This window comes from Haliaeetus albicilla, chromosome 9 (genome assembly GCF_947461875.1).
Source record: "Haliaeetus albicilla chromosome 9, bHalAlb1.1, whole genome shotgun sequence".
Taxonomy (NCBI): domain Eukaryota; kingdom Metazoa; phylum Chordata; class Aves; order Accipitriformes; family Accipitridae; genus Haliaeetus; species Haliaeetus albicilla.
The window spans coordinates 36,845,888-36,863,345 of NC_091491.1; the positions used below are offsets into that span (position 1 = coordinate 36,845,888).

General features: G+C 38.5%; 1 protein-coding gene across 2 annotated transcripts in view; it reads right to left on the reverse strand.

Moving 5' to 3' along the window:
- The window catches only part of NAALADL2 (N-acetylated alpha-linked acidic dipeptidase like 2), a 505,644-nt gene that overhangs the window by 290,076 nt on the left and 198,110 nt on the right, over positions 1-17,458 (reverse strand). For both annotated transcript variants that reach the window (XM_069792699.1, XM_069792700.1), the window contains exon 4: positions 4,911-5,412. In XM_069792699.1, coding sequence (XP_069648800.1) covers positions 4,911-5,404 — 494 coding nt within the window. In that variant the 5' untranslated portion in view covers positions 5,405-5,412. The remainder of the gene's footprint in view (positions 1-4,910; positions 5,413-17,458) is intronic.

The following is a 17,458-nucleotide window of genomic DNA, read 5'->3' on the forward strand; positions in this document are numbered from 1 at the left end:
AGAATATACAGGATGAAAAGCAGAGTTGAAATGTAGAAGCTGCTCTATAGACTGGATGAAGAGCAAAGCAAAGACTCTTCCATCTGTGGCCCCCAACCCAGTCTTAATCATGGAAAAATGTATCCAAGAGGACTATGAATCTGATAGTAACTAGGATGTACGACTGTTGAAAGGAATTACACAGTAAAGCAGAATAAGGCTATAAGAAGTTTTAAAATAATGTTTGAGAGAATTAACTAATCTGACAAAAAAGGTATAGCTAGAGTTATCACTGACGTCAACACAATTCTCCATTTTTCTTTACCCTTATTATTCAATGTGAATCTTTGTTTATCGGCTTGATTTACAAGAGTCAACGCCAAACTTACAACTTCCTAAAAACATTATCATAACCCCACAATTTCCAAACAAATTAGGATTGTTTCATTTTTATCTGGTTTTGGAGCAACAAAATTAAAATAATTTCATATAAAATAAAAATACCACCCTTTTGTATTTCCCCTGTTGAAATGCTCGGCACTGTTAAACATGTAACACAAAATATTTTCTTTAAGAAAAAAATGCCAAACTGGATAGCAGTAGTTATTATAATCCTAGGGGTCTTTGACGAGACTATTTCTGCTACTTTCTATGCTTTCATTGCCTTGTCCCTTTAGATTTTGTTAATAACATTCAACTCAGACCCTAACTGAAAACACTCACCAAAGTTCAGTTTGCACAAAACTCAAATGTTTACCCTTCTAAAATATAAAAGCTTAGCAACATATATGACGACCAAAATCTTGGCAGCCAGTGACAGTAACCTTGAAGTCAGTGACAACGCTCCCTCTAACTCCAGACCAGGGCATCTCAGATTTTTTCCCTTGTCTTCTTCCTGAAGGTAGGGCAAGAAAAAAATCACCCAGGAGGCAGAGGGGACGCTACACAGCACAAACAGCACACTCATCTTTAATTTGGGGAAGGAGGAGAAAAAAAAACCCATAAAAAACCCAAAACAAAACAAATAATCAATCCACTCATTATAAACACAAATCTGCTGCAAATAATTCAATTATGTGGTAATGACCATTGGATAGCTAATCTGCATCTGGTAGATGTACAGCAACAGGATAAAGATACACTTCTTTAGCAACCCCCTTTTTACACACAGCAAGAAGGAAAAAACAGCTGAATTTTCAAAAGCACTTCAGTGGTATTAGAAATCTGAATCCCGTTTTAAAAAGTATCTTTAAAAAGTCAGTTTTCATTGAAAATTGGGCTCGTTTACTTTTGAGAATTCAACAGTGTGCTTAGCAAAATCGTTGGGCATTTCTGTATTTTTGAAAGTCTGCCTCTTATGACCTTAAGCATTTATTATAAACTTTAGAGACTTCCACATCTAAACGCATTCATCACTTTTGAAAACAGGACTTTTCCTATTCTAACGATTATATTTCGCAGCTGCAGACACATTCCTCAGGGAGCAAGACCACGGACTCAAAGCACCGATGACTACTCTCCAGCTATGCCCTCTTGACACATTCTCTCTAAAACGGCTCCGAAAACTCAGTCTTGCCATGGAGTCTCAGCCTAGCTGTCCCAGGAGATAGCCTACTTTCAGCCTACAAATTTTACCAGGTTTTTCCACCTGTGTTGCCCTAGTAAGTTCTGCTGGTTACAAATATAATTTTAAACAGCGCCCAAGGTATTCTGTATCTCAACTTCTATTTGATCTCTTTTGGATGTGGGATTGATCCCCTTTTCCTATTCACCCTGAAGGCTTGTGGGAGCTAAGTTACACCAAACATGAACCAAAACCTTTTAATATATCTTCCAAAAGAAAACCGAAAAGAAGTCATATTCATGGCACAAAAAGATATACTACTACTAGATTCCTATCAGCTCACTGATGTTTGCAGAATTATGTCTGGTTTTACCAGTTCTGACTCTGCTGGTACTATGGAACAGGTTGCTTCTCTGAGCAAAGTTAGTTTTCACACTCCGAAAATGCTAGATTTACTGACTAAATACTATTAACAATATTTATCCTAATTTTTGTCAGCACGTAAAATGCGTTGTGCAGGGTAAGGAGAAGTCTTCATTTTTTTGTGGTGACTCCCTTCTCCCTTTTCAGGCACCTTGGACAACTTAAGTCCTCTTGAAACCTCTGAAATATCAGGAGTAAAATGATTTCTATTTTTTATCATCAACACTGTAAGCGCTTCCCTGCGGTGGTGAGGGGACATGTTCAAAAAGGCTTACAGAGATAATCTTTACTTAGGCTGTATCATTAATTAGGCAACTTGACCAAGGCCACTAATTACAATCGTGCTAAACTGCACTGAATTTCTGTAGCATTGACATTTCACGGGAAGCAAGGTGCAAAGTTGAAGGAATGCAAGCCAGCACAATTACTTTTCTTACCTAATCGTTTCTAGTATGTCTGCTGGGAAAAATACTTAACACAGACCTGGCTGATGCAGACAGCCAGTATGGGATTGACAGAAGAGCGACACACAAGCTCTCACCAAGAGCCTCCAATGGAGAAGCTGGACAGGAACACCTGCATCCCCCATTTCAGCAACTCGAGCAGACAAACTGCTGTTATCCTACATGATTTTCCATTCCTAACACAGATTGGTAGAGAGGCTTCATTCAACTCGCACAGAATCCGGTCCAAATCCCAACAAAATCAACACAAGTTCCCTGGTGCACTTCTGCAACCTCTTCAGAAGCCCAGAGGGTCCCAATCCTCAAAGCTTCATCTGACCAGAGCAGATTTCATCCCAATAGGAAGCTCCCACTCCAGACCTCCAAGCACGCTAAGGTGATGTCTGCCTGGGCAATATGATTGGCACTGCTCTGTCTTTTATACATTTTTTCTTTTTCTCCTAAGTCCTTTATCAGGACTGTTAGCAAAATCCCTTACCATTACTGAGTCTGATCGAAGCAGTAAGCTAAGAAAATTAAATTAATGTCATTCTCAGTAACATTTAGAAATTGCAAGCTAAGCAGCTGCCACTTATTCCTAGTAACTCAAAGTACATTATATTGAAAGAAGTCTTACAATAACATATATTGATTTTGTCAGGTTTGGGCCTTTTCTTTCCCAAGCAACATATGTTGTGTGCTCTGTATTTGTGGGGCTACATATACGCAGGTTTCATTGCAGTAACTCTGACTCTTGCCAAACAGATGTTGAGGGAAAGCGACTTAACACAACATGGGATAAAGACTGTCTCAGATCAAAATGTTGGGTGAAGAAAAACCTTTTGGATAATGTGGTATACTAAAAGCATTGGTTATATATTTGTATACAGAATCGATAGGTAGCTGAATTAATGCTTGATCACATTTGTTGAAAACATGCTATTACGTAGAAAAAAAATTATCAAATGCTAAGAATTATGTTAGTTAAAGGATAGCGACTACATAAGTTAAGTTCCGGAGTATTTATAGAATTCATTTTACCTACAGTCCAGATTCTCACTAATAACCTAACAGCTAGCTGATATAGTTTGAAAAGTGAAGAGTTTGAAAACGAAGGGTTTTAAACACCCTTTGAAATAATAAAATGGCAAGCAATTCCCAGTCCCCAAACACAAAGTATTGGACTATTGTCCTGAGACTGACAGACTTATCTGCAATTTGATGTGATTTGTGTAATATCCAATCAGTAGGGCTTAGCTTATTACAATATTTTGTTCATGACTAAGCCTAATGACAGAATTCTGTTCAATTTACTCTCTGAGAAGACGTTTATTTTTTACCATTCAGAATCAACATTTTTCATCACCTATACCCTTTCCCATTACGAAAATAATTAGATTTGTATAAAGTAGAGACAGTTCATCACCTGAAAACTGACATGAAATCCTTCACATCTATTTTTTTTTCCCTTGACTTTAGTAACAGTGTTGGCTCAAAACATGGTACTAACTGCTTCAGGATTTTAGACTTGAGTTAGCAAATGTCATAAAAGACAAATTATGTTAGAAGACTTCAGTGGTTACTTTCAACGTATTTCTGATCTACGCAAGAACAACTCTTTGGATGTCCATGCCAACAGTCCTTTCTAACCTCAGGTATGTTAAGTTCTGCTGCTTCTGAACTGGTACCGATCAAAAAATCTGCAATGCGCTTCCTTTATCATGAAAAAGGAACTTGCAGTTCCGGAAGCCAGAAATAAGCTCATCTCCCCCCTCGTACAGAAATAACTTTCAAAAGTTGGCAGGAAAACCTAGTTTCTTCCACACTCACTGCTACAGAAGAGTGATTATACTCTGATACGAACGTGTTATATAAACTCTCAAAGCAGTGAAAAGATTCCACATGGGAAAAAAAAATTAAAATCAAACCCAGTCAGCAGATATTCTACAACATTTTATATTCATAAAACAGGTACTACAGAAAAAAAAAAAATCATTTCAGAGGTCAATTTTTCCATCACAAACCCATGCAGACTAAAGGTTTACTTCACTGTACAGACTGAAAAATAGAAGTCAGGATTCACTTATTTGCCAGAGACATTGGGATTTCTTAAAGCACCAAATATTTCAAAACACCATCTAAAATCCTGCTTTTCAACAACGTTATCTGACAATCAACTGGATCTAGGACAGTTGGTCTATCGTCTGTTTTTCTATTCACTTTGAATTATCTATATTTTTCAGTTCAAATACATTAAAGCTAATATTAATATATTTAGCGATAGAACATCATTAAAGCAAAAACTATAAGGACTAACACAAATCCACATTGTTAAAAATTACTCTAGTTTTGTATATGTTTATGAAAGCTTCCCAAGCATCATGAGAGAACTGAACACGAAGAAAAAGTCAAGGCTTGTAAATAAGATTCCACGTAAAAGAAATCACAAAAAGTCTTAACATTGGCTCCTAGCATTTAGACAAAAATGTCAAGGTACATACCTGTAAATCTGTTGAATATTTTCAGCTTTGATTTCCTTGAGAATTTCATGGTAGATATGAGGGTTATTTGGTTCTTGAGATGTTGGGGAAGAAGGGCATTTCTTGCGTGCATAATAACCTATCACAATTCCAAAAATAAATAAAATCAAAGCAGTGCAAAATACTTTCAGTATCTGAAAAAAACTGCAGCGGTTGCTCTTTGGTGCCTGTCTTGTATAGTGTGAGACATAGTCAGGGTCTTCCTGAAGGCGCTGGAATCTTCCCTTTGGAGAAGATGAAGGCTGGATGGGCTCGAGATCAAGGTCAGGGCTCTGGGAGTTTCCCAGGTGATGCTGGATCGCACCATCCAGTCGGAAATGGTCAAAGCCAGGCTCCTCCAGCTCTTTTTCCATGTCCCATTCCAGTTCCAGCGCTGTGGCTTGAAGCTCATCGTTATCAAGGTACGGAGAGTGCCCCTGAGCTCTCTGGTCTGCATTCACTTTGTGATAGGCCATCTTCTTATCTATTAAAACAAAATTAAAAAAAAACCCTAAGCGTTTGTTTCCTTATGTATACATAAACAATTTAATTATTCTTCGTAAACCTAGGAGAACTAAACATATACAATAAAAAGCAAAAAAAGGGGTTCTCAGTATTTCACCCTCCCCGTTTCCATCGTCCTGTCTTCTTTGGTAGAAGATCAGCAGTCCCATGAACACTGTCAGAGGGGAAAGAAGCTATTTAAGGGAATATAATATAGTGTAAGTATATGAATAAAGGGAGTTTACAAGTGCCAATGGCAAAACACAAAAGTTATCCTATTATTTCGTCAGTCCCCAAGATAATATTAAAAAAAAAAAAAAAATTGAGTGAAGGCACAGAGTTTCCAAAACAATTATTTATTACCTGAAAGTAATTTTAAAGCTTAAAAACTGTGTGTATCAATTTCATTTCACACACCATACGAAATAACGCTGTTAAAATAAAGTTGAAAAAGTAGAAATAATATAACCTGGCTGATCTGATTCTAAACACAAGGAAATGACAAGTTAAAAAAGAAATTTCAGGGTGACACTGTACTTACACATCAATAAAAGGCTTCCATTTAGATGGAGCATTCTATTATTTATAGGTATTTTAAATGCATAGTTCCTGAATGACTGATGAATTTACTTAGAAATTGTCCCAGCTGTTTTGCTCCACTTATTTTTCCCATTTTAATGAATCAAAAGCACTGCCAGGTAAGTATTTATATCAAAATCATTCCTTTAATAGCAAGGCATATCTGTGGCACTTCGAGATATTTCTATGGAAGTACGAGCCCTCTAAAGGGAACTCTGACCTCCAGTACAAACATTCAAAGTCAATTTTCAACAAATCATTTTTAACAGACTGCAACAATAGGGTGCCGTTTTCCTCCACACTTTTGACAATCGCTGTTCCATCACATAAGCATCTGTAATTTAGGGCTTTTCAAACATCAGACTGACTCATCAATTAGAATAAAATGAAGATAAAGATATTAAACCTCTCACAGTGATGGATATTGGACTGACACTTACAACACTACATTATCCCTCCATTTTTACCTTTTAAGGCATTTTCTTTCTCTACGACTTACCTCCAGATAGCATTATTGAGGCCACATAATAGATGAACCTACTCTAACGGCAAAGCAGAATTTAGCTTTTTGAAGCTCTCTGAAGAGAGCAAACTGTTAGAAAGCATTAATATAATGAAACAGCCCATTGTCCACTAAAAGACTATCTTGCTCTATACCACACCAATTTACAGATCCTATTTCCTTGTACAGCCATATAAATATCCCTCACCTGTAAGCATCAGGCAGTCTACGAACAGTCAAGAGAGCCCATACTTGAGGTATACGTTTCAAGTGTAGCTATTGTACACACTTGGGAAACCAATTCGCCACCTGGAGTCCAAATTCTTCTATATGTAGTAGAAGCAACACACTTTAGCACGAGTTAAACTAAAGCACCTTAAATTAGCGTGAAAATCTGCATTATTGATTTAAATAATGGTAACAAATGTTAAGTCTCTAAATTCCAGTTGAGTCAACAAATGGCTTAGCCTGCAAAGCCCTTCTGGCTGAACTTTACAGACTTTCTGCTAGCCCAGCCCTCAGGTTTGTGAAGGTCCCTCTGAACTGCAGCGCTACAATCCAGCAGGTCAACCTCTTCCCCCGCCGTTGTGCATCACCTCGAGATATCTCAAGGGAGCGTGCTGTCTCCTCATCCAGGTTGTTAAGGAAGATATTTAAATAATGTCAGCCCCAGAACCGATCCCTGGTGCGCTAAGCTTCTTACAAAGCACCAACTGGACATCAAGTGATATATTAATATTCTCTGGAAATTTGAGCTAACTAATTTTTCAAGTTGTTTATCTGCCCTTTCACTCTATCTCCTCCTGTTGGTGGAAGGATTAATTTGCAAACCATCAATGACAGAGGTCACTACTAGATAATAACAGCTGCCCAACAACCTCATCTTTCCGACTCCATTTCATACTGCTTTTTATTAGAAATTAAAGGCAAGTGGTTTGTCCTTTAAAAGCAAAACAAATCACTACTGTATTCCATAAATACATAGTTTTGACTCTAGAATTACTACAGTCATTTAACAAACTGCTTTAGCCAAATCAATAAACCCTTAACAGATTACTACAGTATTACCCATAGAACGGGAATTAAGGCAGTTTTTCAGATGCAGTTGCACGGCAAATATTAATCTTGCTGAGTTTATAAATGTTGAACATTGCATATCTGTGGTAGTTAAGTCTTCTCTGTATGTCATTTTAAAAACGTATGTTATTGTTCAATGGACTGTATTAATAAAGGTTATTTAAATCTACACATAAGCACATAATAAAAATTCCTATGAAATTTCTTCAAATGGTTGTTACCGCAGATGAGTAGTAACCACATTCCACAGCTTAGTATCTCAGCAATTCCATTTTGATACAAAGCACCGAAACCAGTTACCTCACTCGAGGAAAAAAACCCAAACAACTAAACAAACTAAAATAAAAATCAATATTCAATTCAGTTTTATATTTGAGACCAGTCTTTGGAGTATGGGATCTTCTTAGCAACACGTGTCCTTTGCTTTAGTTAGAATGCAAAGAATGCAAGAGTAGCCCCAGTTAACATCTTCGCTTTTTCTACTAATATTGCTAAGTTCATTATTTGAGTGCAAGATCACAACACAAGTTACCACGAAGTACCTGAGATTAGGGCCCATGTTGTATTTAACCATGCCAACAGTGATTTTTAAGGAAGGGGTTCTCAAGGCACAAGTCATTTGTACCAGGTAATCTATATTACCAGTTCTGTTTAGTATTTGGCTGGTTAAGGAAGTAGGCGTGACTTAAAGATTATGTATCAAATGTAATTTTGGGTAGGAATTAGAGGGATAAACACTACATTGAGAATAACAAAAAAAAAAAAATAGACAATACAAACATGGATAAACTATGAAGCCAAGAAAAAAACACTATGATACTCTGGTTCAGTCTTCTCTGTAACAGACCATAAAATGAACACATTTTTGAAAGACACTTTCGAAAACTTCAGGAGATAGAAAATCCATCCCATCTGCCAGCAAGCTGTTTCAACATTTAATTGTTGTTAAATACATGTTTTATTATAAAGATAAAAGAGCAACTGCAAAATGCCAGAAGTCTGAATGTGCACTGAGTGAGCTTTAAAGCCATCCTATAGGGACAGCAAAGGGGATCATAAACTCCGCAATACTGGACAGAGGCAAGCTGACGACCAATAAAGTTGATGTGCATTTCTATACTTCCATTTATTTGTGGGGAGAATGTTTGTAGAGAGCTATCAGATCAATACTAAATATCCTTTCAATTGACTGTACACAAGAAATCAGGAGAGTCAGCTTTATCGGATCATTATTGCCTTAATGAGCCCATTTCAAAACTACGAAACTGTTCTTTGATCTTAAAAATAACACTTCTGATAGGCACATCTGGTTATGAAACAATCAGAAACTTTTTTTGTGATAGCTTTCCTGCTTGAATCCCTTATCAATGAAGCCTTTGAAAACTATATAATAAGGGCTACATGAAAGGTGTTGCATCTGCATCACTGCTACTCTCTAATACCTCCACAACAGAAAGGTCAGCTTATACACACATTTTATGAAACCTACAAGGGAAGACCACTATGAATATGTAAAAGTAAATTCTTTGTGACTGGCGCTGTAGTTGTTAAACCCAGTTCATAAAAAGCTGAGACGATTAGCAGGCTCATTCACAGAAGGAAGAGTGGCAAGTGTTAACATGCTGCCCATAGCAAACGCCTTCTTGGGCCACTTAGTGTTCATTACTGAAAAGGCAGGTTTCACCCAGAAATTGCACTAGAGGCATTGCGGCCTCTTTGTATAGCCATAAAACCAGAAACCCAGGGTTGTTAGCTAATCTCATTTTTAAAGGTTCTTTAATTTTTATTTTCTTCTCGGTATCTTCTACACGGAGTACTTTGGCTTTAAGTCCTTGTAATCTTTTTGTGTCTAGGCAAACCCCCAAAGCAGATACTGTCACCTGTTTGAAGGGCAAATAGCTGTACTTATCATGGAAATCAACACCCACCACACATACAAGTCTTCAAAGTGTATATGACAACAATTTAGTACTTTGTTAGATGAGATGATGCCAAGTTTCAAGCCTAGACAAACTTCTTCAGGTTATAAATACCTTGAAAAATTTCTTTGCAGAAGAGATTATGATGCCTTTGTCAACAGCGGCATTACACTACACTGTAATTCAAAGAATAATGTGATATTTCCGTCATCACTTCCTTAATTTTCTGCAGTAATGATTTTTCCCTTCCCTCACGTTTGGGATATGGGCTTGGCAACCAGTTCAGTTACAGTAGGACAATTAAGTTCCTTGTCACTCCACACAACCATCATATAAAAACAAATGACAAAACTTTCCAGTTGTTCACATTTCACTAGCTGACTCAAGACAAACACAATCTGGACGAACGTGCAGTGTTGTAGCAGAAGACAGAACAGAGAGATCAGACTTGAGAAAGAAGGTGAGTAGAACACAGGTGAGTCCAACTCGTCTCTTCACATAACGCTAATGAGTACTTTTTGGCATATGTGAGCAATGCAGAATATTTAACTTCTTCAAAATCTCTCACCAATTTTATTATATCACGGACAGCCGTGTGGACCAGGATACCATAAATATTAACACAAAGGATGACTACATGACAAGAACAGGGTCTATAATGCACCTCAATTGATAAGACTTGCACACAGAGAAGTCCAGTTGGAAGCCGGAGTTAACTTGCCTGTCAAAGCAGTGATCAAATCATCAGTTGCTTGAGCTAGAATATCCTGGGCCATCCAGGTGTGCATAGGTACACACATATGTATTTGCCTGCCACCTTTTCAGAACCTTTGAAGGCCTAGGGCTCAGAACAAGAAGAATTGCTAGGAAGCTCCTTCTCACCGAGCAGACACCTATCCCATAAAAATGAGGCAGATGCAGCTGGTCTCTAATACGCTGGGCATGTATTACTAACATAGATCTTTTCCATCTTCAGACATGTTTAGTTTGCAAACACCTATTTGCCTGAAACAAAACTCAGAAATATTTACTGAACTTATAGAAGCTAACAGCATCTGTGATATATGCATAGCCTACCTAGGAGGTTTATTAAAACTGCAGCGTAATCAGATCACTATAAATGACTCTGTTACAGAGTCCACGCACTTCTTGTGGTACGTGCTGTGCTGCTGACTTTGCTTTGCTTCCATTTTCAGAACAGCTTTTCCCTCCAGTCTGGGTGGGTAACAGCTCAGTTTTCTAGCTGCTCACTCTTTACCACACTCACTTGCAAACATCAGAACAAGGTGGGAGAAGCCCCCCACACCCTGGTTCCTTAGCCCATGAATTAATCACTCATCTTTCCTTTGGGCTCAACACTCAGATCCCACTGTTCTCCTTGGGAAGGGCGTTGGATAGCATTGTAAAGCAAAAAAGTAGACGGAGAAACAGGACTCCCAGCGCTAGGAGGTACACGTTGTGTATTTCTTAAACTAGGTATAAGGGGAAGAAATGATGTCCTACCTCTTCGTTCATTTGCACTAGGTCACAGCCCCACCACCTAGCCTCTCCTGCCCCAACCACCTCCCTGCCATTTACCTTCCCAAACCTCTGCCTGAGCTCCTGTCCAACCCCATCCCCAGCATACTGGGCTCTGCTCCTCCAGAGCAACGCTGTCCCTCCCCACCGCCCTCCCAAAGCCCCTCGCTCCTCCTTTCCCCGCTAACGGAGCTGCCACCCGGCTGCTGCATCTCTTCCTTGGCTTCCCCAAGGAATCACGATAGCTGATGGGGGGGAAAGCCTACCTGACACCAAGGGTCCCTCAGAAAAAAAAGCACTGGAGTTCTTATCCCTGCTTTGGATTTCAGGGACTTGGAGACACGATACAATTACGGCAAACAAAACGCATTCAGAAGGGATGCGGCTGTAAAACGTAAGAATACGTTCCCTGCAAAAGAACTTTTCGCCATATGTTTCAGCCAGTCCTTGCCACAGTTTGGTTGAAACTGCAGCCACCGCTGGATCCTGGCTGAAGCCAGCTGTTGAGCTCCTCTGCCCCTCACGCCCAGTGGGATTTGGGATGGTCAGCAGCAAGCACCTCCTCCTGCGATCAACCCACCCAAAACTGCTCTTTGAACACATTAATCTTTGAGTTTTCCCATCTCTCCTCATACCAATTGCCCGTATACTAACCTAATATTCAGTTTGCCTGCATACGTTTTTATTCCAAATTCAAGGTTTCATCAATAATATATTTTGCATTACATTTCCCCAGACATTATAATTGCCTGTGAAAGAAATAAAACATAAAGCCTTACCAAGACAAAACCTATTATTGGGGCATTTGCATTTAAGCTTATAGTTGAATTTGATGTGAAATAAAATTATTGTAAATGGTGTTTAACTTGAAAATGCTGACAGCAATAGCTGCAATAACAGGCCCTAGCAATTCTTAAGAAAGTTAATTTTATATGACTCATTTCTGCTTTGGAAATTTTTACATTGCCAGTCTTTGATTTGGGCACATTTCACTTCAATCCCCGCCCCCAATCTCTTTTTTTCTCTTTAATTACAGTCAATCACATTTAAATTATTGCAAAAAAAAAGTAATTTTAACTTTAAAAATTTGCAAACTGTACACTTGCAAGCTACTACACTCTAAGAAACTGTGCTAATGGGAGCCTACTATACTTCAAAAGGTGCAAACCAATATTACAAAATAACACATGATTTCAACCATGTCTTTTTTAAACAAACCAAAGCAAAACAAAAAAACCCCCAAAAGGTCACTTTTATGGATGAGCTACAAACAGGAATCTGGCCTCATTGTGAATGTAGACTCCATTCCTGGTTTTTAACAATCATTGCCAAAAATCTAGCAATGAAAATATTAACACATTCTGCTGTGGGGAAAAAAAAAAAAAAACCAGCCAACACCCAAAACCCAAACTGATGACTCCAGAGCAGTTGGGATACAAGATTATCTAGCCTTAGTCTAGTCCAAAGATGAGATGGACATGAGTCAGCCCTACAGTTTCAGTTTAACCCCTGAAGGGATCTACCCCCTGATAAATGGACACAACAGGCAGCAGACCTGTAAGCGTGAGACACGCTCAGGACCCAAGACCAAGTTTCGGTAAAAATGTAGATTGCAGACAATAAGTTGCTTCCACATCTCTTCTACAAGGAAGCCAGCTCTTAAGCAACTTAGACACTTTAGGACATGTCATCTCCAAGCAGAATGATCTCAGATATATAAATGAGCATACATGAGAGAAGGCAATTTAGAAAAAGACGATATTTCAAATCTGTTTTTAAAAAGAATAAATTTACAGACAGAGGTTTCCTCTATAAAACCTGCACGTGTGACTGACCTGTGCCCAACTTCTGTTCCCATAGAAGAGCTAGGGCTCCAGCTGGAGATGGCAAATACCCTCAAAACCCTGGTTCTATGGCTTCTGTTGAAGAGACGAGAGCTGACAGAGACATGGGGGAGAGCAGAATGGACTTCACCTGCAAACTCCCTGCTACTCCGCGTGATTCGCAAGATCAAACTATCTAGGCTGGTTTTCAGAGCATAGGATGAATTTCGCAAACTTACCTGGTTACAGAAGACAAATCTTCCTATTATTAAGACTTCACACGGAAATTACAGATACACATGACATATGAAGCCTTAATGTCTCATGTCAAGAATAATTTTTCAGATAAAACCAGCTTTCGAATGATACATTTAAAATACTGATACACACAAATCAAGTGTTTCTATTGTCACTATCCTGTGGCCTTCTAACTTGCTGTAGAAAAATAGGTCAGTACTTAAAAAAAATCATTATTTCAGAGTACATTCTATAGAACTTTTTTTTTTTTTTCATTTCTTGCTCAGTGGAGTTTTATTGAGTTTTATCAATTTCAACAATGACATAGAGCCCTTAAAAATAAAATATTATGGAGCAGAAGATGGTAACATTTACAATTTAGCTTTATTGGAATTTTACTATATTTTGATGGATGACAGCTTTAATGATTCTGTGTATGGTTTATAGCAGAAAACACAGTAAGGCAGTAACATAATTTTCTGCTTTTTTCAACGATCTGTATCCAAAGAATTCAGAAAACAAGCAAGTTTACTTCATAATCACGCCAAATTTATTTTCTGGGTGAACTCGCGAATGTTAAAGCTCAAGTACACAGAGTGATGTTGCCACGGCAACCGCTATTGCAACCCAGGATGGGAACATGTTTATGAAAGCACATTTATATACCCGTATACGCATGCCGAGGCACACCGACGCTCCAGACTCCCGTCAGAAGGCAATCGAGCTATTCACGCCTTATCGGTCCTGATTCAGCTCCTGGCAAGGCAAGGCGACATTCGCTGAAGCCATTAAGCTGCAGCAGCCCCGTGTACGATAGGTACAATGCAAGGTTGTTTCTGCATATTGTGGTCATGAAACCTTCAAGCCATTACTCCTGTTTCTAGGACCTAAACGAGGAAACCTTAATTTGCCGTAAGATGTAGTATTAGAAGATTTAGTGTTGCTATAGCTATAGGCGAAGAGTGAAGCAGTAATATGTTTGGTGTCCTTTGACCTTTTTTTAATAAATCTCCACTGAAATAAGCTGTCAAGTTTGAGAAATGTCAGAGTATGGTCATTTGAGCCTGCCTGGAGGTGTAATTTTGCATGGTGTACAATTCCTGTGAATTTATCACAACATGTTATTTCACACATAGTCAACACGGTGTGACATTCAGCATCCTGAATCTGCCAATATCTACATGCTGAAATGAGTTTATGATTTCTCTTTAAAAGAAAATCCAAGGTGCGTTAGTTCAGGTCAACAGAGGAATCCTCAGTGGATTTCCAGGGATAAAAATCAAAGGAAGCATCCCTTCTTTCTGCCACTTCGTCCGGCATACATATCTGTCAGGCAGCTCTGCCACTCTTGACGCCGCCTTTCCACATCAGCCAGCATTGAGTTCATTGTGGAAGTATATTAAATTAAAAACTGATTTGTTCCTTTAGTTGAGTATCACTTGCTCTGCAACACTTTTCAGATCTGTGATGAAGTACGTCTATATGTAAAGCTCTATATAGCAGTAATATATATGGTTTCAGTAGCTTTCCAGGAGAATTTTACACTTTCATGTCAGCCGTTACGGAATTAGTGTCACAAAGAGCAGCCAGATCTGATGCTTCTTCAGCCAAGTCCTACCCAACTGTGACCACAGCCTTGGGAGAAGAGGCACAGCTGCTCAGCCTATGGTTTTATGTTCAGCCTTTGACGGACTCCCAGTCATCACTTACAGAAATCTCTCAGCCTTCCCAAGACGTACAAAGATGAGGGTATTACATTAAATAAACTAGAGAAGTCCATTATCCTAAAGACTACCTCAATTCTCAGTTGTCCATCTCAGCCTGCTATAGTTGCTTTTGACACCTACAAGCTGACAGTTAAACTTTTATATATGCAGAATTTATCATAGACTGCTATTAGGCTGAACTCTGAGGAGTTCTTATTAATAGTCCGTCCGTACTAATTTCTTAAGCAATAATTTCTTAAAAAGTAAATATCATACTTCTTAAGCATGAACAGGGCAGCCTTAGGAGCACAATACATACTTCACAATCTAAAATAAACAGATGAGCTGCTTTAGAGGAAAAACTTTGAATAAACCTTCTTGTTCTTTCAAACAAGGCCAGGGTTTGTGCATAGCTATTAGAGCTTAGCTTGTTTACGCTGTAGTACTTTTTGCTTTAGAGCCATTAGCCACTGAAGATAAGCAAAGCGTGCACTATGACAAGAACTAAGAGGACGTATTCAAGAAACATACAGCTTGGTATACTAAGTTAAAGTACGCTATAAACTATATAATTGATGCTTACGGGCATTTCAGCACTTCCTATCTAAAGCAGGAATTGTGCACGAGCAGAAGGACTGATGGTTTGTGCTAATTCAGCTCTACACCATCAGCTAAACGTGTCTTGATGATCTTTTAAGATGCTGGATACCCACATTCAGGTACACATTCTTGTACAAGACAACTAATAATAGCAAATGCCACAGAACAGCAGCTGTGGATGACCAGTCACTGAGCATACTTTGCTTACCAGTGAATAGGGACTACTACTTCTTCTCTCCAATTTCCTTTAAAAAGCAACATTAATCCAAAATGACTCCAAGCAACAGCTTTGACAGAAGACTAAGCCCTCTCTTCCCTGCTTTCAGCTATAAAACAGAACGCTATTCACGTCACAGTAGATGTTACAGCTTCTTAAAAAGATGGGATGATACGTCAATTACACTAATACTCTTAATTCTGGGAAGTTATACTGAAAAGTTGACAATTCACAGAACCACAGAAATTTTGGCTGGCAGGGACCTCCAGAGGTCACCTGCTCCCACCTCCCACTGAAAGCATGACTGCTGCCAAGAACAGACCGAGTCACCTCATCCTTAAACAGGACTCATCAAGTATTCAATCAGAGCTAAAGGGCTCAATACGAACACAAAGGTTTGCCATTTCTCTCCTTTTTTTTGCTGCTGCTGATACATCTGTTTCTTAGTAAAAATAGCATCCATGTGCAAAAATAAAAAAACATCAAACCTGTAATATAACCAGTTGTTAAAATTCATCCAAACACTCCTGCTTAAAAATAAAAATAGAATAAAATAAAATAAGCCAAAAAAAAAAAAAAACAAACCAGAAAAAAGACAGAAATCGAAAAAGAAATGAAAGTCATAACACACAGACATAGCAGCCATGGCATGAAAAATTCATTTCCATTAATGAGATGTGGTAGTCCCCAGGCCAGCGCCCTTTGTATGTGAACCATGTTAATCAGATTGTATGAGCATTTGCTGGAAACTCCTGGGACAGCAAGCAACTATAACTATATAGCAAGCATAGCAGATTAGCAGCTTGCTAAAAACTGCTTGACTTGTAACCCTTGAAGCACAAGAATGATGCAGATTTCCTGAATCACTGATAAATGAAGCATTTCATTTACATGACTCATTCGTTGCAGTCTTTGACACAATATGTACATCACCAAAATGTGTACAAAACATCCCTTTTAGTGGCATCTTTATGTAAGAAAGTACAGAATAAACAAACAAACAAGGGCTGTGTCAACTCAGACCTGGTCGCACATACGTCTTGTACGATCCCTTGCTATTGCTATCCTACATCTCCAAAAAACCCTTCCGTAACTTCAGCTGAGTTGGAGCGAGATGAAAACACACGTGTTCCCACCAGGATTCATTGCAGAAGCTCCGCAGGTTTGGATATGGAGAACAGGCTGATTTCTGGAAAGACCAAACAAGACAGCAGGATCTAGCCTCACCAAGCAAACTTTTCCTTTCTAAGAGATCCTATAAAGTGAACCCCTCATCCTGGAGGATGAAAACCATCAGGATTTAGGCTTTCCTTCTTTCATCTGGCAGTAAGACATTTAATTGCTTCCTAGCAATTTATCTGCTTTATCTTTGCATTTTCCCAGTGACAAAAACAAATAGAAACTCTTGCTACTCAAGACAACTTCATTTTCAAAACATTTGAGAGTTTCATGGAAATTTCAAAGTTGTTCAATCTGTAAAGCTTGACTTTATTCCCAAGCTAATTCTAATCTCAGCCACCAGTTTGCACTGTTTGAACAGCGTTAGGAATCATTAAGAAACCAGCGTTCTCAAAAAGTAACCCACCAGATGAAGAGAATCAATAAGCTAATTTCCAAAGAAAACAATTTCACAATATTCAGGAAAATAGTATCCATGACTGACTCTGAAAAGGACTCCAAGAAACACGCTATTAGTGACTCTGAATAAGATAATCGACTATTAAATAATGCAAAGTCCTATACGAGTATTTTCAACACTGTACCAATAATTTTTGATCGGAATATGAATTATAGTCCCATTGCCTGCCTTCTTTTCTACCACAATATTAGGTGTCTCCTTGAAGGAAG